Below are 27836 nucleotides of genomic sequence, written 5' to 3'. Positions count from 1 at the left end.
GATTAGGAGACTTGTTGTAGGGTGAAATTATTTGCCAGAACTTTTGGGGGTTATTTTTGAGAAGTTACGGCAAGTCCTGCGAATAATATTTCTTCGTAGCTGTGTCTAAGGTTTTACAATAGGCTTGTAAGTAGACCTTGTATTTATCCCAGTAGGACACAGAACCAATGCCATTTGCGGTATCCTAGAAACGTTTCTTTTTATTTCGTAATGTTCGAAGATGTTTAGTAAACCAAGGATTGTTTAGATGTTTAGTAAACCAAGGATGCAGAGATCAGCGGCACAAGCTGGTCAACTAACTCTAATATTTTTTCTTTGAAAAGAATCTAGTTTTCATTCACGGTTCGTGAGGCAAACGACGGCAAAAAAAGTTCCTGATAAAAATCTTCTAGCTCCGTCCTGAATTGATGAAAATTAGCACGGTTATAATCCCCGATTGTTTTTTACACTGAGCCTGTAAAAGTTACAAATAGGTTGACTTGTAAGTTAAAGAGCTTGTGGTCTCTAAACCCCTCTATGTAAGAAATCACTTCAGTGGTTTCTGGTGCATTAGTGAAAACAAGGTCAAGTATGTTAGTATCATGGGTGCATTGGTGAACAACTTGTGATAAGTTGTAGTCGAGGGTTACTTCGAGAAAATTTGATGAGGCGCGACATGTGGTAGTCATGGTAGACCAATCAATGAGCGGGTAGTTGAAATCGCCAAAAAGATATATAATGTCGTCTGAATAGAGTTGCGTAGCTCGTTCTATGTTGTCACGTAGATGTTTGGGGAAAGAGGAAGGGGCATCCGGTGGACGATAACATGCTCCTATAAGTATTTTTGCATAAGTTGTAACGCATGCAGTCCAAGTTATCCCTGTAGAGGGGTTAGTATCAAGGGGATCTGATGACACTGTATTTTTTACTGCTAATAAAAGGCCCTCTCCTCTTCTATCGACACGGTCACGTCGATATATGCTCTAGTTCTCTTTATCTGGGAACAGTTCCTCGTTGGTTACGTCAAAATAGAGCCAAGTCTCTGTGAGTATTAATATGTAGGCATCACTATCATCTAAGTAAGAACACAACTCATCCCTCTTGGGAAGTAGGCTTCGAATGTTAGTAAAAGACATAGATAAAGATGGCGACTTAAACTGACTCCGCTTACGCGTGCTCGTGTTATCCTCTAGCTGTCTCGTAGACAGCACAACTACGTTGCTAGAGTGATCTAAAACGTAGGTGTTAGTGTCAATGCGAAGTTTACCAACGGATAGCTTAAGGCGTTTGTTTTGAGCCTTTGCGTAATCCAGGAGCTTTCGGTGAGCTTGTCGCGTTTTCATGGAAACATCTTCACGTATGTAAAGATCAGTTCCCTGAATCTTACCTGAATTTGACAAAATTAGCTCTTTATCCTAGAAAAATATGAACTTTACAATAATTGGCCTTCATCTATCTGTGTTAATTCTGCCCAGCCAGTGCACGCGCTCTAATTGCAGACTAGTTATGAAAGTGCCTAGGTGGTCTGAACAAAACTTCACTATCTTATCTTCTGAGACTGCCCAGTTCTCATCGGGGTCATCTTAAAGGCCAAAAAATAGAAGGTTCGACCAACGTAACCTATTTTCTGCATCGTCGCACCTATTCGTAATTTTTGACAGTTGGTTCGTCACATCACGCAAAACCTCAACCGAGCCAGAAGGGGCGGTCACAGACCGAGACCCAATGACCCATTAATGATGGCTGCATTATCAGCGACATCATCTCTTTTTCAAAGCATTGTTGCGAAACGCGCACGGCCTCTTTGTTTCACGATAAGAGCGTTTATTGGAGCAGCGGCGCAACGCAAACTTATCACCTGCCGGAAGTTCATTATCTAAATACATAATTTTATCAGCAACCTATCGAGTACGGTCTTGTCGATAGGTTGATGATCTCGCTTCGCTGAAATGGCACCCAACACGAGAAGTCTGAGCTGAATTAGGTTGCATATGCAAAGCGCATTGTACGTGGGGAATATTATAGTTTCTTGCCACGTACGCTCACCAAACCGACCCTCCTTCACCTGATCTGCATAATTTATTGATAACAAATAACTGACAGCTTCACAGAAAGCTACTCATGGTTTTCTTCAAAGCAGCATCGTTTTCAGGTAAACATTTTTTAGCCTACATACAAATGATATTTCACCTGTACCTAAAGTGAATGTGACGCAGTGAGCAAATAAAAAGAAAATGATAGGTGTAAGCTTCAGAGACAGCAAGAGAACAAAGTGGGTCAGGGAACAAAGGGTGCAAAGACATAATACTTGAAGTCAAGAAGAAACGGACGTGGGCAGCGCAGGTAGTGCATAGGCAACATAACCGCTCGCCATAAAAGGTAACTGTCTTGATTCCAAGAAAAGGCGAACGCTCGAGGGTGAGGCGGAAAAGAAGGTTGATTAAACCAAGATGTTTGCGGTTGCAAGATGACAGCAGAAAGAACAGAACCGTGTTGAAGGCCGTAACATAGGAGAAGCATTTTTCCTTCAATGGTCATAGTCAGGCTGATGATGCTGAGTAAGGTCGAGAGCTTTAGTATTGTAAGATTACTTAGTTCAAAATAAATGACCTAGTTCCCATCTTTTATTGCCCTTTGCAGCGCTCCAGCCATGGTTGTGCGATTACGTGCGGTCGCATACATTTTAATCTTCACTACTGGTAGGTATCATATTTCTGGACATTTTTCTTCGTTTCTTCAGAGCTCCGCCAAGCCAACTGTCGTCATTTCCAGGCTTGTTTTCATATGACATACCTATTTTTTAAACTTGTAACAAATTTTGAACCATGAAAAGCCTTAGACAGCATACGGTGATGAATATTCATTTCTGGGAATGTGGAAAGTGGGCGAAGCTTTTATTCTACGATAGGTAGTTGCATCTACAGACTTATGGCATTTTGCAATTCAAAATATGAGAATATTGTAGGAGTTCGTGAAGGCTGTTCAGTTTTTGTTATTGATTATTTCTTGATATCTTCTACAAAAAACTCCACGTATTTTTAAGTTTGTTGTGAAATGGACGCCTTACAGCCACCTCCGGCTGTAAGGCCGAATCGGTAGGGGCATCGGACACGTGAACCCAAAGTTGTGGGCTTGGGTCCTACAGAGGAAAAGGGTGATTTACGTCCACAATCATTCATTTGCAATTTACGTCTTAGTGATCCACTAAAGTTAGAGGATAACAATATCCCCTACGCTTTTTTGGCGTAACTTTACGTTCGATTCATATAGACGTATCTACCCAAATGTAAAACCCCTCCCCCAAATTCTCACTGTAATCTCGCATAGTAAAAAAAGTTTACTTTTTGGTTTCTGGTACTATCCCGCTATATACCACATATGGCATTGTCCTTTCATAGCGCCGAAGTACTGCTCCATGGCACGGCAAATGTCTAACGCGCAAGACCGCCTCTCTGTTCGTATTGTTCGTTCCACACAGTCAAACTTATCTTTGTTGTTGTTTTCAGTTACTGCAGCAGCCGAGACGCCAAACTACTACACGTTCTGCTTCTGGGATGGCATCTCCCGTTTCCGATCCGGACCTTACAAGTCCAGCGTCAGCGACATTCCCGCCGAACTCTGCAGCGCCGTCGTCTACTCGCATGTGACCATCGACGAAAGGAGTCACTGGATTAGGCTGACCGATAGGGAGCTGGAACTCGGTACACGTGACTTTCATGTTTTCCTTCGCGACTTCTGATCCGTTAACAGCCACGGTTCGGCAACTATCAGAAGAGTGTACAATGCAGGACTATGGTTGCGCTGCTCGTAAAGTCCGGGGACCGTCAACCGACCCAGCGAACACACAGATATTGCGTCATATCGGTTATCCCACTAAAATTTCAACAGCATTCATTACCATAATTCAACATATCATTGGAACATCATTTGTAATCGTCATCATCATCATCAGCAGCAGCAGCAGCCTGACTACACTCACTCCCGGACTAAAGCACTTCCCGTGTTCGGCCAGTCAAATGGGTCCTGTGCTTGCTGCTGTGACGTTATGCCCACAAACTTCGTTATCTAAGCTGCCCACCTAACTTTCTGTCTCCCCCTCACCAACTTGCCTTCTCTGGTAATTCAATCAGCTACCCTTCATGACCAGCAGTTATCCCGCCTATTGACTACATGCCCGGTCTATGCCCATTTCTTCTCCTTGATTTCAACTGCACTATCGCTAATCTCATCCATCATAGTGGGGGACATTCTAGAGGTCATGACGGAGGCATTGGTGGGATTGTGGACCCCTGCGACCAAGTCACAGACCTTCTCCTCTTCGTTCAGCCTACTACACTGAACCGGGACTTAAAGATAGCAGTTCATCACTTTAACATATGAACACGGTAGGCCTCCCCTCAAGCCCAGAGATGGCGTTTACCGTGTACAGCTGTTCCTGTCAACTGCTGCTTCCATGGCGATCTTTTATCATGGCAGTGAACTACACGCAGGTGCATAGGATTCCGATTTCGCCCAGGGCGCTGTATCGGAAAAATCAAGTTAGATTAATTCAGCGTTCAATACAACACTACTCACCTTGTCTACACAACGTCTGCTGCAATATTCATCGTCAAGAGGTCAAAGATTTCATTCTAATAATGGTTTAGTGATGAAAGATAATGAAGAAAATGTCAACAAGTCTCACCATCAGTTTCGGGAAAAGTTGTCAAATTAACCTACATTTTCTATTTCTTATCTGTTATAATATAGGCCCTTAATTCCATCAATAACAAAGACACCGCACTCGCGTTCGAATAAAGAAAGAACCAAAATTTATCAAACTGATTGGCTTAGTCATGTGATTAGAGGCAGCTCAGATGAATTCTGCGACTATAAATGGTAAAGGTGAGAAGGAAGTGAAAGCGCCATAATTTAGCGTAAACAAAACGAGTGCAGAGCAATATTTCAACAGCGAAGTATCGTTTGCTTTTCATATTTTTGGACTGTTTGCGATAATAATTGCACCGTATACCTAAGTCAATCGTAATAAGGCACAACTCGATGGCTCTGTTTACTTCTTCGAAGAGAAACAAAAGGCTTTTCAAGCCAGAATAAATATTACATCAGCAGCCACCCACTGGAGATGCTATCGCATGCTGTCATTGTTCGCGTACAGATATCGCGAACGACAGACTAGTACATATCAGGGAATGCACTTAGGGTGTATATCACACCTTAGGGCCCATGCGAGCACACCCACCGGCTCAAAGAACGCAGTTTTCACCAGGGCTGTGCAGCGTCGCCCCCACCTTTCCCCTTTTTAGACACCTCATGAACTTGTCACGACACAAAGTACCACCTCTAGATTTCTTCTCTCTTTAATCTGGGATCACCATTTGCCATTCCGCGCTGTCACTTACGCATATAGAGGACACGCGAGTAATGCTATTGCCCCTGAACTTGGCACAGAACCTCAAGGCGTCGCCGGCAGCGACAGGAAAACTTCATGAGGAGTGTACATATAATTGATACTGTGATAAAAAACGAGCGCCAGCCTGTGCAGCTAGAGCGTTTGTTTATAAATCAGTGAGAGCTGCCGCCATTATTTTGGTGAACTTCCAATGCTGTGAAACGAATGTACAAATCAAGAAAAGTGCCCAATTTTTTATAAAGTGCTCAAGTACAGACAACTACCACACCAAAGAAACTCAGCGTAAAAAAAGACTATTGAAAGTTTTTGTTTAGTCATACATACAACATGGACTAGCACTTTTAGCAATTTCATGAGTTTGTTTTTGTTTGTTTCACTTAGACCCAGAAGCAAGATCTTTAACTAATTCCTCGATCTACAAATCAATATGGCTACTACCGCGAAATAGTAAGTTGATGGTGCGCTTAACATATCATTACTATCAATCTCTTTATTGGTGTTTCCTTTAGATCAAGGCTGTTCCCTTTTTCTCGAATTTTTTCAGAAGTCTTCGAAGAGATGAAGGATCTAAAAAGGCGCAATCCAAAGCTTAAGATACTGCTAGCAGTTGGTGGCCCTCATGACCTGCTAGAAAAATACTGGCAGTTTTTTCCAGTGGTGTACTACTGGAAGGACATGACAGAGAGTCTGGTGCAGTGGTTGAGGACGTATGACTTCGATGGAGTTGTCCTGGACTTCTTTTCTGGGACAGCGTCTTTTATAGACGCTGTCCGCAACTGGGACAAAGCGAAGTTCATCCATCCATTTGTTTGGGTGAGGGAGCAATGTCATCTAGGTGCGCCCAACGCAACATTGAGCAACGCCTACAACGGCATTGACAACCTTCATCATAATCGTAATTTACAACAAGCCCACTACAAGAAGACAAAATTTCCCATGTTACGCAAATTAACCCGATCTTGTGCTTTCTGCTACCATGTTGTCCCCACAATCTTCTTAATATCACTTGCCGACCTAACTTTCTGTATCTACCTAACGCACTTTCAATCTTTTGGAATCCGGTCTGTTACTCATAATGACCAGCGGTTTTCACACCTTCGTGGTACATGCCAAGCCCACGATTAATTCTTGTAGATTTTCACTAAGACAAAATAGAAAACACCTGCGCCTTACTGGCGCTTACCATCGTGTAGGAAACCTGGATGCTGATGAAGAAAAAGTTCAACTTCAATACGACGTAGTGAGTCATGGAAAGAGAAATGATAAATTTGATACTATGAAGAAATACAACCACTTTAATTCAACAGACGCGTAGGCCAAGGAAACATAGGGTACATTAGCTATCTTTTTAACAGTAGTGTAGTAAATATGACGTCAGTTGCATTGAGCATTGAAATAACTTTTGGAAACAGGCTTCATCTTGTTGATTCAACATTGCAGAATATTCACCCTATTGCTTTATAGATAGAAGCAGAACATTAACTATAACATGCTGACTGCTTCAATATATCAAACACCATGAACACAGATTTAGAAGGTAGCGTTATGTTTCTCTCCTGAAAATTAGTGATTTAACATTAGAAGTTAGTTATTTAACAAGTGTAACTTCTCTCCGCCTAATAGTGCTAGAGTAACACTCACTTAAAGCTGTTAACAATAGACTCATCTGCTAGGATTTCGAAAAGCAGCTATGTAATACCTCCAGCTAATTTCTGTTTCGTCTGCTTGCATGCAGCAAATCAGCAACGATTTGAGAGCACATGAAAACAAGTGGACAATCACTTTAACACTGCCCACTTTTGACAGCGCCTCTCAACATCTGTTCGACATCGAGAGACTAACAGAGTGAGTATTAATGAATTCACTTAAATATTAGGTCGACGCCGAAATCTAGAAAATAGCATAGTTAAGACAACGAAAAGCCTTGTGAATCATTTCATGCCACTTTTTTTTTTCATTGCTGTATAGACGTCAGGCTCTGCCCAGGTGGCGCTGCGAAAAACGCCACTACCTGAGCATCATCGCCACCTTGGCCATAACTGGGTAGGGTAAAGAGAGCCGCCCTCAAGCGAAAGTGCATAGGCCATTGTCTTTTGTTGTTGTTTAAGAGCGGTTTCCTGAAACCTAAGTACTTGGAAAGCTTCTTTCATCAATCAAATCTCGTTTCAAAAAAATAGGAAGCTCAATAAAGCCAACTGCGGGTACAATGCAAGATATTTTTTAGTTAACACGGCATGCTGAAACTCGGAATTTAAATGCAAGCGAGCATCGCATGAAGACGAGTTTGACCCAAGCATTTCGACGGGCGACTGTAACGCCTAATTACGTTCAATTTGGGCATACTCATAATGCCAAAGCGATGAAGTACATACACGATACGATCAGTGGTCCTAATTTCGTTTTATCAGGCAGGAATAGCCCCATCCATTTGCATTTTTCAGTTGCTTTCTCTATGCATACTTCACTTCCTGTACGTTGAGCTGTTTTGTTACGCGTACCCAAATAATCTGCAGATTATTGTCTTTCGTTTGTACATATTTCAAACGGGAATACGTGCCATCCCACTCTCTCGGTGCATAATGAAAGGTAAAATCAACACCTCCGGGACAGCTCCGGCAATCGCTGAAACCATGGGCAAAAATGAAAAACACAGAAAACATGATGGTGGTTGCGGTGAATATTCTGCGACTTACTTGTTTGACGCACGTGGTGGCATTGGTTAGGTAAAGCCGGAAATTTCAGCCTACAAAGCGTACGTGCGCGTGACTGGGTGTTTACAACGAGTTCACATTGTGGGTGCTGGCGGAGTGCACGACGTTTATCGCACGCGTCACCAGTCTGCGTTTAGCTGTTGCACGACGCGCACCGTGGTCAGAGGCTCTGCAGAGCTTTATATTCAAAGTTGGCATGGTTCTACGTCAAGGCTACTCAAAACAATAACAGGAAACTTACGTTATCACGCCCTCACATGCGACCGGCCGTGAAGAACGTGACTTGCCTAACATGATCACAAGGGCCCGTACCCAGCGCTCTCGCCGTTCTGCTTTGTGCGACAGCTACGAGAACCGGTACAACTGAAGCCCTTTACGTTCATGGCAATTCACAAGGCGACGGTAGCGTCGTCTAAGGGCTTTCTTCGTCCCACGCGGACCTCTTTTGTCTGCTTTGTTTTCACCGCCGTTCTGGCGAGTGATCCACCAAGCCCTTCATGGCGGTTCGGTTGCGCATCCGACTAGCGGAGAGAAATTCATAGCTTTTCTTCTGAGTGTTCAATGTGCAAGCACACTTCATATACAGCTTAACTGCTGTTTCGTCCTCGCTAGTTGCGCCTTGTTGCACCGCAAACTGTGCAAGAGAGTTGGACTTTGCACTACCCAAAGCTGCTCCGACAGGTGGCGCTCCGTGTCTGCGAAACTGCAGAGTCTGACGTTTATTAGTGCTTTGAAATGACAAATGACGATACCGCCTGTGGTATGGTTTAAAATATTTCTGAATAGGCGGCGCATTCCAAGCTCAAGGTAAACATTTTTCACTGTGATCTGTCTGAATAGGTAAAACTAAATCCATACACGTTCAGCGTTCAGTTTTTAGATGCCAAGCATCTTAATGTCGAGCTCAATCCCGTGTGCGGTGTGACCATCTTTGACACGCGCTAGCACCCACTGCTTCACGTCTACACTTAGTTCTCTTTAACGGCAGATGGTTTAACATTTATATTTAAAAACCCTATGTATCAGAACCTTATGTTTCAAAACCCTTTCGGTCTCTTCTTCAAAAGTGTGGCGGTCCAGCCTGCTCCGAATCTAGTGCTTTTTCTCACTGGTTGTCTCCCCTCCAGCATCGTTCTTCCCGCCGTTCTTCTTACGGTTTTGTTTTCTTTCTAAACGTTGAGCCAACCTCGAAGCGTAGCACCAGTTATTAGTATCAGAAACTAATGACCAAACATAGCTGGATTCAGCAAAACAGCTGGACCTGCAAAAGCTAAAACAATTGGTCTGGCAATTATTACTGCGACGCGTGCGTCAACAGGTAAAACAAATAATGTATGTCTTCTCACAAAGTATTGTTCTTAATTATTTCATAATTTGTGGATATATAGTCTCAATACCTGTACTCAGCAAGACAGCTTTAAACACAGGACGCAACAATCGCCTGGTTGTTCACGCTGTCTGCTACCCAGAATCAGGTGTTTGTATGCCCCAAGTGTGGCTGCTGCCATAACCTTAACACAGAAATTCGTGAAGTGGAGATTTAAGGCACATTCAGCGGGACTCAGAGGCACTTTTCAGCATTTATTCTTCTCAACCTTTTCGCCATGGCTTTTTGAAGTTGTATCTGTCAAATTCTTTCATTTATTCTTGCGTGAACGCCTATACGTAACGATTTTTAGGGTTAAACTTTTTTGTGGCCACCGCAATACACTGATTTCACAGCTTCACCTCTTTCAGCTTGCGAACTGTTTTCTTGTGATGTCCTTTGGCGATTTTCTGAGCTGGTGTGTTCGGCGTACATTGGTCATTGTGAAACTCTACACCGACATTCCGTTTTTCAGTAGTCTCGGGGAGTATTAAGCTATTTCCATATTACCTCTTTACAGACTGTACCAAAGTGTCCTCGAAGACCATGCACTTATTTCTCTATTTTCCTTTTCCGTTCCCTGTTTTTAGGGAAGTCAACTTTTTCTTGGTGAAATCTAGTGACTGCCTTGAATTTCCAAAGGGCGCAATGCTCAACGTTACGAGGACAATGGACATGACTGATGCAAGTACACGCTGGACCTTTTGTTTTCATTTTTTTAATTACACTTTCGCCAGCCTACATAAGACATTTGTTTTATATATGCGTTTTATTAGTATTTTATTATTAATTTTAAATATATTAGGATATTTTAGGAGTGTTTTCAATGCTGCATATAACTTTTTCTCGCAGACTTCATAATCGTAATCGTATAATCACAACATTCTTATGTTTCGACAATCGCAAAGGTTTTCTGCATACCGAGACAGCACACATGCTGTTTCTGTTTTCTGTTGTTTTTTTTTTTTGCTCTGTCTCTTTTCATCCAGTGATATTTATTTGTCTAAGACTCTCCCCCTATTTCCTTCTCTTTCTCAACCTTTCCATCTTTCCTGTTTTCATGTCTTTCGTTATTTCGCACTCTCTTTCTTTCTCTCTCTCACTTTTGTGGATCTCTTTGCTTCCTCTCTGCTTCCACATTTTCTTCCCTATTTTTCTCTCTCATTCTTTCTATCCCACGGTTCACCCTCTGCCTTCCTCGTTTCTCTGCTCTTCCCCCTTCTATCTCTCCTCATCACGCCCACTGCCCTTTTCCCACCCTTTAAAGAACACCAGATAGTCAACAATTCTGAAGCTCTCCACAATGGTGTCCCTCATAACCACATCATGGTTTCGGGACGTAAAGCGCCAGGCAGCAAATTCTTGCGACCCCCTTGCTACGCTGTATTATGCAAGGTTGTACGACATGCTCCAGTCATGCCGGCTGTGTTGTACACTGGCGTGGGTGAGCGGGCTTGGAGCCTACCCAGTAAATAAGTCTGTTCAATAAGAACTTCTTTTCCTTTATATATTTGCCCCTCGGTTTCTTTTCTATTTGTTTCTCTCCCTTTCTTTCTGTACTCTTTCTCTCACCCAGCAGGGTTGTTGTAGGCCACGCCGCAAAAGTCGACACGCGTATTCTCGGAACGAAGCGCAAGATGAAGAGGAGGACGAAGAGGGCGCCGGCTGGTTCATTGGGACGTTAGTTGTGGGTCACAACATTTTACGCCGAGCTAGAACAGTTTTGCTGTTCGAAAGGATCGTGTTTTCAACACAGACTGAAAGAAGGAAACCACGTTGGGCATTTGCTTGCATGTCTCGCAACGCTAGATGCGCCTGTAACATACAACGTTCGTGTCTTACTTTTCTTGTAGCACGACTCGCAACGCTCTCAAGTTCGTCTTATTCCAAAAGCACTCTAAGGCGATGCTGTATGCGTGCATGGAACCAGAACTGATCCTACTCGGGCCAATGGTCTTTCTCTTCCAGATTGACAGAGCGGAACTAATAGTACAAAAAGGCGCCTCACGCCAGAGTATAGTGCTCGAGGTTCCGCTCTCCGCTCGAACGTACATTACGACGTCCACGGCTTCCGGGGTTCACATCGTATTCCCAGGGTTCTCTGGAAACTACACGAATCTTCAAGGATCTCTCGCTTCTTTTGAGGTGAGCAACAAAAAACAGGTCAAATTACCAACGTGAATATACACTATACTTAACTATCAGTGCTTGAAAGGTGACATAATCTGTCTTCGCACAGAAAAGCAGTGAAGGCCTTATTTAACTTTTTGCATGATAGTGGCCTGTTGAATAGACTACAGCGCCACAGCTCACTCTTTTTTCTTCTCTCTTTCGCGCGTCTATTTCGCTCTTCGCTTTCTTTCCTATCTTTATTCCCCCTTCTCCCTTCTCTTAGTGCAGGGCAGCAAACCGGATGCTCCAATTTCTGATTGACCTCCCTGCCTTCCCCTCATTTTATTTTTTCTCTCTATCTCTCTACACTGTACTTCGCATTGTCCACCAATCTAAACAGGCTAATAAACCAGATTCAAAAACTTCAGCTGCTTGCCTCACTCTCTTTTGCATAATTCTGTTTAGTTGTGGGTACCGGGTAAGTTCCACCTTCGACCGTAACCTGAAAAGCATATTCAGCAAAAGGCTAACGTGTTCTAAAAATGCCCATTAGGGTGGAATGAACTTGACCAGAGCTTGTGATGAGAAGCCGTGTACAGCAAGATTTCAACTTAAAGTGGCTTGCATTATAAAAAAGAGAGACTCCAGTTTTAGGCCTATTTTATGAAGTTATTTTATGAAGTGTGTTGTAGATTAAGGTGTGCCAGGAGCGTTTGCAGGGCCTGATGAAGTTACCTTTCGCGATGAGTATCCATAAACCACTGAGCGCCAAGTTGGTGGTTTATGGATACTCTACCCACTCAGAAAAACCGGTATGTTCCCGGTAGGCACTGGGAATCTAACCCGGTACCTCAAGCATTGGAAGCGGTCTCTCTAATCATGTAGCCACCACTACAGTTGAACTTGCCGATATATGAGCGCGTGTATGTTCTATTGCGAAGCGAAATTTCGCAATTATACTGTATCTACAACGTACAACTGTCCCTACCTTGTGTGCACAAACACACGTTCATAAAAAGGAGGTAAGGCGCCCCAACTGCCACAGACGCCCCACCACGAACTGTGTTTGTCGTGTTTTAAATTGTTTGTTGTGTCCTGTCCTTGTTTGTAAGCCCTGCCTCTAGAGATAATGTACTATTCTTTAACTTTCCTGTGCATCCAAAATTATGTGGGGTCATCAAGTACGCAGATAACGCCTAAAAGCTTGAACAGGGTGACTAACAAAATTGACATTTTATCATTCACGATGCTGTCACATTTCAAGTAGAAACTCGTGTCTTAAAAACACCATTTCGCAAATTCTTTCTTACATCTCATACTCACGTACATTCTAGGTGTGTGACCTGCTTCAAAGTGGTTGGAAGGAAGGACGTTCCAGTCCTGATTCCTGTCCCTTTATAAGGAAGGATGAAGAATATGTGTCGTATGAAGATTATGACAGCATCCAGAAAAAGGTTACGCATACTCTCCAGAAACAAGCTACACATAGGTTACACATTAAAGTGACTCATCGTTGCGGTAGTCAGGCATCTGATGCACTGAAGAGTACTAGGAATATCTAGGTTCAGACAGGCCACCATTGAAATTTGAACCTTGCAAGATTTACCGATGAACGTTACGCAGTGAGGCGAGTCTAGCACTGCTGTTTGCAGAGCGGAAATCTGAAATGAGTTAAATGATATTTAATTCAGCTCAGTGAGATTACTAGGACAGGCGATAATGGCTTAGAGAATAAGGCACAACTGGAAATGAGAGTCAAACAACAAATATACAAGTGATACAAGCGTACGCACCTAGACATAGCAATGACGTCCTAGTAGTTAAAAATCTTCAATAAAGTTGTGGAATCGGACAGGAATAAAGTAAATGAGCAGTATATTTACTGACGGGCTATTTCGCTGCAAGGTACGCAAGAAGGTTCGGTAGAGGCCAAGATGGCATGGGTTCTATGAAAAAAAAAAGGGGGGGGGGACTTAACAGAAGGGACCAGTAAAGTTCCCGGAAGGCAATAACATTGATACTATGAATACCTTCTACCAAAAACGGGATAACTAAAGGCGCGCGTCAAGCAGTACAGTTTACGAAACTAAAAATGAGGTGTATTTTATGTTTCGCGCACACTCTGACATCATGCAGGATGTACACCCACTCGGTAAGGTGTAATTTCGTAACTAAAGGATAGTGTGATCCCGATTTCGCCACCACTTGTGGAGGGAACGGAAAGAAATTATACCAACAGAAACCAACCAGCGCGTTAACTTGTAAAGTGAAAGTGGGGGTATACGGTATCTCACTGCAGAACTGGTGCACGACTCCAAGCGAGCAAGGTAGCCTTAGCGTTCACGTAAGGAACGCTAACATTACCATGATCACACTATGACTGAAAACTTATGGGTCAGTTTTTTCGAAATCCCGGTACAGTTTGCCAGAAAGCCCACGCCATATTTCAGTACATAAATCTTTATAACTAATCACACATTAATGGCACTCCTTTCACAACAATACAGGCAAACATGGTCATGGGACGCAAGTACCGAGGTGCGGCCGTCAGGAGCGTAGACCTGGCTCACTACAACTCACAGTGCGCAGGAAAATCAAACCTACTCAAAGGCCTTCGTTCCACTTTCGACGCAGCGAAGCCCGACGTGGAGTTCCCTTACAAATCACCGAGGGCGTCCTGCTTGGACAAACATAACAAAATGACACCCACCACGGCACCGTCCCAGGAGCGGACAACGTCAAGACTCTCCGAGTTGTCGACACAGCCTAAAGAAGCAGTGGGGGGCACGAAGACTCCCCCTTCGGGTCTGCCAGAGACGTCCTCTCTTGCGGTACCGGCTTCGAAAGACCCACCAACAGTGCCGAATACACCGGAGACAGTACCTGTTTCAAAAGAACCGCCAGTGACTCAGAGCCTGACCCAAGCGTTATTGACTGACAAGAAGATCTCGGCACCCGCTAGTGGTGAACCACTGACAGTTACACCTGCGGAATCACCTTTGAAGTCATCGATACTCGCCACTATCAAGGTGGTGACGACCAAGAGCAGCGTTGACATCTGCAAGGGGGACAATCAAGGTGCTTTGCTACCACATGAGTCAGATTGCAGCAAATACTATCACTGCGCGCATTCCAAACCACACCTGCAGTTCTGCGCACCGGGAACAATATTCGATATCGAGCGGCAAGTATGCAACTGGCCGGCAAACGCCCGCCGACCCGAATGCAAGCTTCCGTGACGTCTTTGCCACGTGGAGGGACATTTGCTAGAACGCTTCTCGAACTACTGCAACAAAGCATATTCTTTTTATAAAGCTTGATTCTATTATATAGCGGGCGGCTGACGAGCCAGATTAGCGTCCTTATTTTCACTCAGCGGGTCACAGCCAAAATATAATTGGTAAGTGTAATAGCCTCTGTGATGTAGCCTGCGCACCGTCCCGAGTATTTTCAGCATGGCAAGCCATGCTACATGTACTACTCAGGAAGCGGGTCAGTGATGTAAGCTAATATAGTCTATATACTTTAAGGCCCATGGCTGAGGAATAAAGGTGGCTATGGTAGGTACACTTCACGGTCTGCTTCGCTAGCTTACAAGGCACGATATATCTTTTAAACTACCAACTGCCCTTGCTCGTAGGCCCAGTAACGGCTGAGGAAGCTTATTAGCGTTGCGAAGAAACTTGAAAGCAGGGTTCTCAAAAACGTGGTCTTGAGCTAAATGGTATTCGCATTCTTTTCTCGGGTACTGCGATTAGTAACGCTACGCTTCGGTATGCTGCACAGAGGTCACTTGTATCAAGCATTTTCCTTCGCAAGCGTCCCATGCGGCTACTACACATTAAAACATCCACGTGGAACCTGAAGTCTATATTTCAGAAGACGTTAGTCATTGTGGAGGCAACCTTCGATATGTCTCTCGAAACCTGACGGTATGCATTTTTGAAAAAACTGCCAGGCCTGCGCGCAACGCCCAGCACAGTCAGAGCGATAGCTGGAAGAGCGTACTTTCTAGAGCCTTTCTTTAAAAACACTCTTGGGGTAATTAGAACAAGCACGATCGCACGGTATCCACCACATTATAAATCCTCATACATATTGTTTAGCACAGACCTAGGCCTCCAATATGACATCATTTGCCATTCTCCGAGAAAGCGTGGTAGCCGCTACATACTCGTGAGGCATGCACTGTGTTCACGCTGAGGCCAACGACGATGAAGAATTATGCCTAAGACTTTTGTAATCGGTCGAAGCATTGAACGACAAACTTGTTGTGCAAGCTACATAGTGTGACGCCTGGTTGTTACTTTACTCTTCTAAAAGCCGTCCCTACGCATGTAGGGACGTCTTTCAGACACGCATGTTGACGGGATTGCTTACTCGGCATGAAACATCCATAGTGTCAGTTCACAAAGGAGTTTAAAGCCGTGGCGTAGCTCAGAGGTTTCTCGCGGCGAGTGGTGTCTCGTTCGCCGCGAGAAACAGCTCTCGCTGTAAGACATATACTCAGAAATTGTGGAATATGAACTGCAGGAACCTTTCAATTGTTCAGTGTGTCTTTTAATGTCACATTATGGGCACAGCGTGTTTGCAGCCGCACACTGGCCAACTACGTCATGAAGTCACGTTTACTTGGGAAAACGGGCGCGCTCTAAAAGTGGTGCTGCATCACACACGAAAAGAAAAGGAAGGCATACTCGCAAAATGAATAACAAACTCTATTTTATCTACGAGTTCAAGTATCTGTGCGAGTTTCATAATAAATAAGGCCGCATTGGGTTCAGTACGGCCAATGAGAAAACTATCAGTAAACATAAGCACTGTTTTTCGTCTCGGTATTAAGCAAGGGCTTTGCTTCTGTTGGTTCCATAGTGCTATCAAGAAACGTCACCTTGTGTTGTGCCGTCGCGCCACTCTTCCTCCACACTTAATCCTTTAAAGAGTCCCTAAACATGCCATCAAAAATAATTTCAGGCCTGCTCACTGCCACCGTGACGTCACACATATGGACCGAGAGAAACGCGTGGGAGGCTGTGAAGCCATCGCCACCAATGTCCTCTGTGAATAGATAAAACAAGCGCAGCAAGTTCTGCATGTTAAGTAACTTGACTTTGCCTTTTGAGTCGGGATTCGCGATGTTTTAGGTAATGTGTTAAGCTTTATATTTTTTGTGATTTACCTCTAATAAACGATTGTACGCTATCGAACGCATGGCTGATTTTAAGAGCAACATTTGGTGGTCCAACAAAGTGGCCAAATAAATAAAGTAAATTTTATGCAATCGTTTTTTTCTTGTTTATTTAGTCAATCCAATCACAATTTTCTTTTTGCAGTTTCCAGTGTGTGTCATGCACATACGCACACACACGCACGCACACACACACACACACACACACACACACAAACATGATACACTGCGCATAAGATGCAGAGAAACTGTTCTTATTCAGCTGCTAAACCATTGCAGTTTTTTGAGGCTCTGGGATCACTCTTGTACAGTCATGCCGGTTCTGGGATGGGTGCACTGGTACTGTTCCTTAAGTATTCCGGCCTCAAATGAAGCTCACACACCTTAAAAACATTTAGGAAAGCGATTTATCACACGCTTGCTGCCCTACGTCCAACTTATTGACTCACACGGTTGCAAAACAGGGGAAGTTTTTAAGTGTCCAGAAGCATCCAAATACAGTTAAAGAACGGCATTATACATTTCAAGGAAATAAATTAGGTGATGTTGCTGATGAGACTGGCGCATAATTATAATACCGCAAAAATTGATGCAGCAACGGTGACAAATACTGCGTACTACATGAGAGATGCACAACGCCACGACTAGCACTCTTTCTCTTTATTCAAAAAATACTCAAGGGTTTTGCAGTAAGCCCTGGGTGCTATGCACACATAGCAAAAATTTTACCAACTCTGAAGGCAAAACACTTTTTCTGCATATCACCGAGCGCGTTTATTGCTTCATTTTGATGTGTTCGACGTGCCAGCAGCGGAACGTACAATACACCAGTCGCTCCGGTTGTGAAGTTGGTTAAGCGCAGCGGGAAGGTTCCTCCACTTCATTTCACCTTTCTTTTGTAGCTAAGCTGACCGCGTCTTGGCAAGACGTGCTCGTCGAAAACGCGAAATCTGGGCAGTTCCTAGCACTGTAACGGGACGCTACGTTACCGTGCGGGCTCAGCTTGAGTTGCCTAAATACCAAGGCTTACGCTAACAGGTGAGAAGCGCACGCGACATTAGTTTACAGGAGCAACCAGGTGTGTTCGAGGCGGTCCTTTTAAATTAGCTCCAGAACAAGTAGTATAGACCTACAGATACCTTCAAATCATGGAGAGAAGGCATATCGATGTCATTGCGATGAACGGCATCCCCTAATTTCGGTATTCGGTCGTTCTAGGGGAATGAAGACATTTGTACCTTTAGTAAATAGTCAATGGCGGTGACAGTTGGGTCTGCGGCACTACCCCATTGGCAGAACTTACAGGTGTTCACTACGCCAACAAACAGGGAACCAAGCACATCACATCGCCACGCATGATCCTAATGTAGTCGCCAGAAGAAGCACAAGCACAACACGACAGACTTACCGTCGTATTTTAGAACGTCCCTTCACTCAACGCTTCACCTTGAGTTGAAAAAGCCGATGAGAGCGCCGTCTCTTGGCAGACGAATTAGCTGCAGGTCGACTATAATCTGCAGTTATTCTTCAGAACCGCAGCGTCAATTTGAGTCGAGCAGTGGTGCAGGGCTCAACTCAGTCAAGTGAAGGACGAAATTTAAGCCGAGGAGCTTTGTGAATATGAAGGTTAGGCCCTTATTCACAACCGTTGCTCCACTAGAAACTCGACCTGAAGTAAACCTTCAGGACAGTTTCGCATGGCGATTTTCGAAACGTGAGACGTCTCAAGCATCCCTTGGCGTCAGTTTCGAGTTTAGGAGCGTTTTTGAATACGGGCCTTAGTCACGCTTAGCAATCCTGCTCTCTAGAACACTGGAATAAACATGCGCGCATGCGCTTGGCAGGAGACGAGGGTCGAAACTGAGTGACGTCAGAGGCCATGCCCTAAGTAGTGGGCGGGCCTGAATTATTTTCCTAGGTGGCGTTAGCCTAAACGACACCGTGTTGAAACGCTAGACAGCACTTTCTTTCTCGCCTTTACTACCCTTTTTACAAACGCTATCTCTTCCTCGCCACTTATTTCTCCATAACACATGCAGAATGTCAGCGCTAAGCGTTAAGCCAGTCGGGATTTCCCGCTTTTCAACTTCACGCCGCTGCCTCCACTTGCACGGTCTCCAACACAGAAAACGAAGTCAAATCAGTGAACCACATGCGATATACATGCGATACAAGGCAAAACGACTGCGCGATAAAGCGGAGTTGCGGACACTTCAAAACAGATTCCCCTTGTACATCGACAAATTGAGCGTTTGATTACATCCTGACACGCGCGCAAGATCTGCTGGCACCACGAATTGGGCCGCAAAACCGTGATACGCCGGAAGAGAACATCAGCTCACTTTTGCACGGCCTCCGTGATCGGTAAGCCGATCACGGAGGCAGTTTAAAAAGATGATGTCGCGCGATGATGTCCCCAATTATGGCGCTATGTTTGTCGTGATCGGATTCTTTGAGTGGGACAGGGAAAAGGTGTTCGAAGCCGACTACTCTATACACTAATAATAATAATACCAATATAATTATCATAATATTACTACTATTCTTGCAAAAGGTGCCTACTTCAACACTAAAATTGACCATCTGCGGCGTAACATGAGTGACACTAAAATCATCACCCTCACATGGCGACGTAAGCATAATACAAACGCACACATCACTACACCGTGATTACGAGAAAATATAAAGGCCTCAATTCGTGACGACGTCTTCAAATAATGCTCGAATGATCATCGTCGTGTGATAGCATTTCAGCGCCAATCGTTTTCACGTCACCGATGTAGAGGGAATGTCTACAGTCAATCACTATTTTTCTCTTTTGTGTCGCAATTAAAAGCTTACCATCTGAAATACCATACCTTGCAGCGGTTTATCCATAAAGTGCGCAGAAATTTTAAATGCAGCGCATTTCTTAGTCGTGCTAAGTCGTGCTTTGACGTCGACAAAAATGAGGCCGCGTCGACGAAAATTTCGCCATGAACTAGTTCACAACAGATGAATGAACCAGTGCACAGTAGTAAGGGAGTGTTTCTCTCGAACACCCAACGAGGGTGTGTTTAAAAAATGGTAGCATATCCACGGGGTGAATGATGGATAGTGGGGCGAAGCATCCGTCCGTCCATTCATTCTTGCTTCCGTCCGTCCATGCGTCCGTCTGTGTGACCGTCCATGCGTCCATCCGCCCGTCTGTGCGTGCGCCTGTTCGTGCGTCCGCACGTCCATACGTGCGTCCGTCCCTGCGTTCGTCCATGCATCCACCCCTGCGTTCGTCCATGCATCCGCCCCTGCGTCCGTCCATGCGTCCATCCGTCTGTGCAGCCATCCGTGCGTCCGTCCATGCATCTTTCTGCGTGTCCGTTCGTCCCTCTAGTCAACACTCCAAGTACCACCATATCGCATCTTTTCATCATATATTCCGCATATAAAAGCACCGCCATCCAGCGGACTTTCCAAAGACAGAACGAGAGGGTGGCCCACGCACACTTTCTTACGGCTTGCGCTTCATGTCTACTTCCCACCTTTAACCACCTCGAGTTTATGATATATACTAGTTCACTGTATTCATGCCACTGCGGCCCAACGCTCGCTAAACCTTTCTAAAACCAAGAAGGTTACGCCCAGCGAGTATGACATAGCAACCCTTTCTTGTCAGATAGAGAGATGACCAGGGGGCGCTCGTCCAGTGCGGATGTGCGAACACGTCGGCTCCCGTTTGTTCAAGTGTTCTGGCACGGATTTTTTGCCTCAACTAGCAAGAACTGTGCATCATTCGACGCCGTTTGTTGTAGTGAACCAGCAGATACCAACATCTTACCGGTGGGTGAAATTTTTGGACATCCCCAGGACTTTTACCCAAGCCACGCAGACGCCTCGCGCGTCGACGCGTTTCTCGGGCGCTGCAACAGCGTCGCGACGACGCCTACCGCGTCGTCGAGCTGAAGAATGGCCTCCAACCCCAATGTGTCGGTTGTAGAAGGCATGGACATCAATCCGGGAGAAGCGGAGTGCGCGGGATGGATTGAAGTAGCCAGCAAGAAGAAGAAACTTGCCGAGCGGGCGGATTGTAACGCTGGTAATGCGCCCACGTCAGCGACAGGAAGCGATAAAGGCGGCTCCCGCACTGCCGCCTCACAGAACGTGTTGAGGCGTGTTGTGAAAGCTTCCAGGATCCCAAACCTTCCCAGGGATCACTTTAAGACCATTATACGGCCACGTGGAGGGATGGATGTCAAGAAGACAGACCTTCTTATCTTCAAGCGCTCGCTCGCAAAGGCGGCTTCCCTAACAGCAGAGCAGGTGTTGGACGACACGCTGTGCACGAACCCCTTCCAGAACATTTTCGTCGTTGCCACGCCGTTCGAGGCGAATGCGCGCGCCTACGCCAGGGTCCAAGAGATAAGTATGGGCTCAACTGTCATAGGCTTGGCGGCTTACGTGGCTGCGTCTGACAACACATGTAAAGGAGTGATCCGTGGAATCAATGTGGATCTCAGTGACGCAGAACTGACAGAGATGATCGTCAACCGGAGGAACCCTGACGCTCTGGGGGTTCGAAGAATCAAGAAGACACCAACAGTGATCGTGTTGTTTGACGGACAAAAGGTCCCCCAGCACGTCGTGTGTGATGGTGTTCGATACCCTTGTTCCTTGTATCGCAGGCAAGTGGACGTGTGCTATGCATGTGGTGATTTGGGCCACAGGTCCGATGTTTGCCCCAAGGGCGATGAACAGAAGAAATGCCGCGGATGCGGCATGCAGTCACCATCACCGGATCATCAGTGTGATCCCACGTGTGCCATCTGTGGCGGAGCGCACCCAACGGCGGACCGCAAGTGCAGCAAGCGCTTCCAGGTGCCCTACATCGTGCGCCAAAGGCGGCGGCGCCGCCGTAGGCGCGCGCGGCGTGGCTCCGACACAGCTGGAGGCGAAGAAGGACTGGCGGAAGAAGAATCATTCTCCAGCGCTCACCGCAGCAGATCGGCATCTAGAGGACGCTCCCGCTCCAGAGGACGCTCCGGCAGCAAATCACGCTCTCGCTCCAGAGGGCGTGACAAGGGCAGCAGTCGCTCCCGTTCGAGAGGACGATCGGGTTCCAAGGGCCGCGTTCAGAAGCGAATGTCTTGGGCGGACAAGGCCAGGACGAACATCCCAAGCGGCCAAAAGGTAACGCAGGGCATTTTACCAGAGCAGAAAAGAGAACAATCAGAGATTTTAATGCTTAAAAAAGAAAATGCAGAACTTAAAGAAGCACTACGAACGCTGAGGGCCGAGTTCGAGCTCTTCCGCAACTCGCGTGAACCCCGTGAAGTAGCCACACCCATACCGATTCAAGCAGGAGGGTCGAATAAGCGCAAGGCCGTTTCGCCCCCCGCGATCGCGGAAAGCGTGGCAATGCAAAGTGACGAGTCCCCCGCTCAGGTCCCTGAGAAAAATGTACTCGCGTCTTTAACGGCGATTGAGGAATCGCTCAAGCAGGTGAGAGAGGCCTTAGCCATTCAATCTAGCACAATCGAACGTATGGACGGGAGCGTCTCCCACCTGACACGTCGAGTAGGAATCCTCGAATCTAAAATGAAAATGATTGACTCTAGCAAACTCAAGACGACCAACACTGGTACGATTGCAAAAGCCAAGATAGTGCAGCAGGATTCGGACGCTACGAGTTCGCCGCAGGCTATGTTCCTTCAATAATATTCAAAATGGCGGGCCAAACCGGAAACATAACTATCTGGCAGTGGAATTGCGCAAGTTTCTTAAGGCGTAAAGCTGCTCTACTGCAGCTCATCAAAGCACAGGCGTCAATGCCGCACGTCCTGCTCTTGCAGGAAACACTTAGCGAGAAGGTAGTCCTCTCGGGCTACCGTTCGATTAGCCAAAAAGGCGCAAATGGCAGAGGTATCGCCACGTTGGTCAGGAAAGATACCTCCTTTGAGCAGCACGAAGTCAAAATTTGCGACTCGGATAAGAGATCCGGTCTCGAGGCACAATTAATTGAAATCATCCCCAACGGCAAAATCCGAAGCAACATATTCGTTTTTAACCTGTATAGCCCTCCTTCGGCTTATAAACATAATATCCGCTCACTCCTTCATAGGGTCGCAACTGCCGCCAGATCGCACCCTTTAATAGTAGCTGGGGATTTCAACGCTCCCCATCCGTCTTGGGGCTATGTTACGAGGACAAAGAAAGGGGCCAATCTAGTTGCAGCCAGTATAGACTTAAACCTAACGCTTATCTCCGACCCGCGTTTTCCCACGAGGCTGGGAAACTCGGTCGCCAGGGACACGATGCCTGATCTCAGCTTCACTAGAAATGCGGTGGTCGAGTGGTCCAACTTACAGGAGAACTTGGGAAGCGACCACAGCATCATAGAACTCCGGATGGAAATAAGAGCACCACCCCCAAGAACCTATAAATATACAGACTGGGACCTTTTTAGGCAAATCAGAGGTGAAGATGAGTCAGTACATGACACCTTCAGTGAACTTCTTGTACAAATCCAGAAGGATGTCGAGAAGGCCACCAAAGAAATAGTAACAGAATTTGATGCTCCGGGGATGGATGCAAGGTTAGCGCACCTCCTGGACGCCAAACGCTCTCTCATCGCGAGATGGAAAAAACAAAGGCTAAATCGCAGGCTACGGAAAAAGGTTGCGGAGCTCAATCGGCATATTGAGGAGCACTGCTCCGAACTCCATAAACAACAATGGAGGGACGCCTGCTCGGCTGCGGACGGGAAAATGCGCAAAGGAGGCAAATGGACCCTCTTCAAACACCTCCTAGATGATGGACAATCCAAAGGCAATCAGAAACTAGCCATAGACCGACTTATTAATAAGGAGAAAATGGCAGGCATCTCAGAAGCTTCCCAATTTCAGATACTTGCCAACAAGTACCTCCCGCTTAGCCAGAGCTCAACTTCTGTCCCCCACCGGTATGAGGGTGTGCCTTCCCCAGAGTTGGACGCTCCCTTCTCGGAAGCCGAGATCAGGGAAGTGCTCCATAGCCTAAACGGAAGGTCTGCCCCAGGTCCCGATGGAGTTACGAATCGGCTCTTAAGAAATTTGGATGATAAAGCCATTCAGGCCTTAGTAAAGGAGATAAACAGGGTATGGGAGGAGGGCGTCGTACCAGAAACTTGGAAGAGGGCCACAGTGGTCTTAATCCCCAAGCCAGGTAAATCACCCAGCTTAGATCACCTCCGCCCGATCTCCCTTACTTCTTGCCTTAGCAAAGTAGCAGAACATGCAGTACACAACAGGATATCGCGCTACATCGAGAGGAATGACCTATTTCCATATAATATGGTAGGTTTCAGGCCCTCACTTTCCACGCAAGATGTCATGCTCCTCCTCAAAACACAAATAATTGACTTTCCAAGCAAAGATGTAAAAGGGGTCCTCGCACTGGACCTCACTAAAGCATTCGATACTATCAAACACGACTATATTCTTAAGGAGATATCGGCTTTGAACCTGGGAGTTAAATTCTTCTCCTTCGTTGAATCTTTCCTCGAGAGTCGGACGGCGGCAATAAAACTGGGACAATCAGTCTCGGAGCCTTTCAAACTCGGACGAAGGGGTACTCCCCAAGGGGCAGTTATCTCCCCCCTTCTATTCAACATAGCCATGCGCAAGCTGTCGGCAAGCCTTTCTAAAGTTCCTAATGTCGGACACGCTTTATATGCTGACGACATTACAATCTGGTGTCCCGGAGGATCGGAGGCGGCGGTTGAACAAGCTCTACAGGAGGCTCTGGACGTTACAGAGTCTTTCCTGGAAGGTACGGGACTGGCGCTTTCGCCGGAAAAGTCGGAACTCCTGCTGTACAGACAGGCTAGACGAGGTGTTAGGGGACTCACCCCTCTCGATCAGGTGCCCATTAGCGTTTGCACCAAGGATGGTCGCACAATTCCTAGAGTCAATTCTATGAAAATTCTGGGGCTTTTATTAGACTCTAAGGGATGCAACGCAAAGACTATAGCCCATCTCACCACAAAAACAGAGAACATTCTGAGATTAATTATGCGGGTGTCCAACAAGAAGGGCGGCATAGGCGAGGATATCCTCCTTAGGGCCCACCACGCTTTCCTCATGAGCCATATCATATACATAGTGGCGGCTCTCAATTGGACCAAAACGGAAAGGGATAAATTGGACACGCTCATGCGCAAAAGTGTCAAAAAGGTGCTCGGCGTCCCAATCACGACTAGCACAGAAAAACTCATGAAGTTGGGAGTGCACAACACCACTTCGGAATTAATTGAAGCGCAAAGGTCAGCACAAATAATTCGGTTATCGAGTTTCAAAACAGGAAGAAAACTGCTCGATGCGGCAGGCCTCCGTCCTATCTTCAATCAGGGAGAAACTACGCAGCTTGATTATCAAACAAGGAATTCCTTTATTGTTGACCCTCTTCCACGAAACATCCATCCCCAACACAATAAAGGTCGTAGGTTGGCGAGGGCTAGGGCTTTCATAAAGAACCTCTCCGGAACAGAGACATTTGTGGACGCGGCGCGCCACGCCGGCGGCAGCGGGTTTTCCGTGGCAGTAGTCAATGACAGGGGAGAACTTGTCTCGGCAGCTTCAGTGAAGACCTCCTTGGTCGATGTAGCAGAACAGGCTGCTGTAGCGCTGGCATTACTGGACACGAAACGCACCACGGTGTACACCGATTCCCGAGCGGCCGTTAGGGCGTTCGCATCGGGATTGATAGCCACAGAGGCAGCCAGAATTCTCCACAGCAAACCCCCCTCAGATGTTATTCATCACATAGTCTGGTTTCCCGCTCACATGGGACCAGACGTACTGCCGGGTCACCTGAACCCAAACGAGATAGCCCACGACTGTGCGCGAGGTTTCACAAGCCGCGACGGGGTGGTCTCTCGGGTGGGTTCGGGAGAGCTCGTCCACAGTGATCCTCTCGTTACTTTTCACGAGATAACATCTCATTACAGAGGAGAGCGACAGACTTTTCCCTTTCCCCATCATAAGCTCCACAGATCACAAGCAAGCACGCTCCGCATGCTCCAGACGGGGTCTTACCCCTCTAGGGGCTTTCTGAGCATGCTTCATCCGGATATTGATCCACTTTGCCCAGATTGTGGTGAATTTTGCTCTTTGAGTCACATGCTCTGGCAGTGCCCTGCGTTACAGGATTTTAAAACAGAAGAAGACTGGATGACAGCAATCACAGACCCCAGACAAGACGTCCAGCTTCAGGCTGTCCAGAGGGCCCGTGAACGAGCGGAGAGGCATGGCCTCTCTGTTCCGACATGGGACTAGCCAACGGCTGGATGGGGACCTACATAGTTGGCCCGCTGCCTTGCCTCTCAGGACCAAATAAAGTTGTTTGTCCTGTCCTGTGTTGTCAGATAGAGCTGAATGTACATGCCAATGGCTGCTAATGGGGAATGAGAGGCAGGAGGATTCGGCTTTTAGTTAACGCGCACGCTGCGAGTTTTGTGTTGTTCAACAACGCACAGGAGAAATCTCCCACCGGCACCACCTTGCAGGTCAAAGCGTAAGACATGTTACGTACTACGACGACGGACGAATGGGTGCCGCTTTAAAGAGCTTCGCATCTAAAGAGTGGTGATCGATTCTGAGCACTTAGTGCCCTACTATTGGAAAGCTTAATGCCGCCCTGTGCGCCCACACTTAATGAGAGTGGTTAATCAGTGTGTGTAGAAAAAGTTGTCCATGATTTAGAGTACGATGTACTATATGGGAGAGCACTAGGCCGTCCTGTGGGCCACATTCACGCCCGATATAATACTTTACGCTGATTACACGAATGGGGGGGGGGGATTAGAAAAAGGGGTAACGATTTAGAGTACTCGGTACTCTACTATGGGAGAGCTTGAAGCCGTCCCATGTCAAAGAAACAACACTAGTTACTGCTTGGTGGATTTGCGTCAAAAGTTTCTTTATTGCGAGAAAGCCATCTGTTACAACGCCCATGGATTGCCTGGTTATTTGCGAGTTTTCGAGCGCGCTTTTGAGCATAATTCGTGACAACGTGGAAGCAAAAAACGAAACTATGAGGTTTCTATCATGGCCCACCAGTCCTTAAACTTAATCTTTGTATTCGGCTGAAGTGATTATCAAAACTATACAATACAGATAATTTGTTTCTTGTGCGTCTTGACAAAGTTGGCCGGCCATCGGTATACATTGACACATTTCAATGGTGCCGTGAAGTTGGAATGGTGTTTTAAATGCGATGCATTTATTAATGACGTTGAACGTGTCTATCTATCTATCTATCTATCTATCTATCTATCTATCTATCTATCTATCTATCTATCTATCTATCTATCTATCTGTCTGTCTGTCCAGCCGCCTACGTCTTTTAAATGCGAAGCATTTCTTGGCGAACTTCGGTGACAATGAGCGTATCTATCTATCTATCTATATATCTATCTATCTATCTATCTATCTATCTATCTGTTTATCTATCTATCTTTCTATCTATCTATCTCTCTATATATCTATCTATATATCTACCTATCTATCTAGCCGCCTACGGCTTTTAGCTCTCCTGGCTGTTTCTATAATGGTATCGATACCAAAATTGGTATGGCGTAACATGACTGTATGAAAAACATATTTGACCAGTCATAACATGTAAAGCATGACATTATGTCATGAATGTCATGTTTTACATTTCATGACCCTGCGGCACTAGCAGTGGTTTCGTTCACATGGCATGCTGCAAAACTGGTATGATATTACATGATTGCATGGTTAACACAAGCCACAGACCCTAACACGAAAATCACGACATGCGTGTCATGCAACCACATGATTACATGCAACGCTCCTGATGCGCTCGCGGCCGTTTCGCTAGCGTCACATAAACCGAATGTGGTATTACGGTACGTGAAAAGATGACGAAGGTATGATACTGCTGCAAACATAATAAACATGAGATGCGTGTAATGTAACAACATGACTACATGCTATGCTCATGATGCGCTCGCGTCCGTTTCACTAGCTTCACATGTACCAAACTCGGTATCACGCGACGCGAACGGACGACATAGGTGAGTGACACATACAAACA

At 45.9% G+C, this 27836-nt stretch overlaps 2 protein-coding genes across 2 annotated transcripts in view; both read left to right on the top strand.

Moving 5' to 3' along the window:
* The first annotated feature begins 1991 nt into the window (after positions 1 to 1991).
* Positions 1992 to 7436, top strand: LOC142787023 (endochitinase-like). Its single transcript, XM_075884642.1, has 7 exons — positions 1992 to 2131; positions 2620 to 2678; positions 3486 to 3680; positions 5771 to 5836; positions 5934 to 6202; positions 7125 to 7234; positions 7358 to 7436. The coding sequence occupies exons 2-7, from the start codon at positions 2630 to 2632 to the stop codon at positions 7434 to 7436; spliced, it is 768 nt and encodes a 255-aa protein (XP_075740757.1). The 5' UTR covers positions 1992 to 2131; positions 2620 to 2629.
* A 13272-nt stretch (positions 7437 to 20708) lies between these two features.
* Positions 20709 to 27836, top strand: part of LOC142787020 (uncharacterized) — a 34805-nt gene continuing 27677 nt past the window's right edge. Inside the window, exon 1 of the mRNA XM_075884641.1 lies at positions 20709 to 21424. Coding sequence (XP_075740756.1) covers positions 20709 to 21424 — 716 coding nt within the window. The remainder of the gene's footprint in view (positions 21425 to 27836) is intronic.

The sequence above is a fragment of the Rhipicephalus microplus genome, unplaced genomic scaffold (assembly GCF_043290135.1).
Source record: "Rhipicephalus microplus isolate Deutch F79 unplaced genomic scaffold, USDA_Rmic scaffold_42, whole genome shotgun sequence".
Classification (NCBI taxonomy): domain Eukaryota; kingdom Metazoa; phylum Arthropoda; class Arachnida; order Ixodida; family Ixodidae; genus Rhipicephalus; species Rhipicephalus microplus.
The sequence above is the reverse complement of the archived record's forward strand: the minus strand, read 5'-3'. Positions and strand labels throughout refer to the sequence as shown.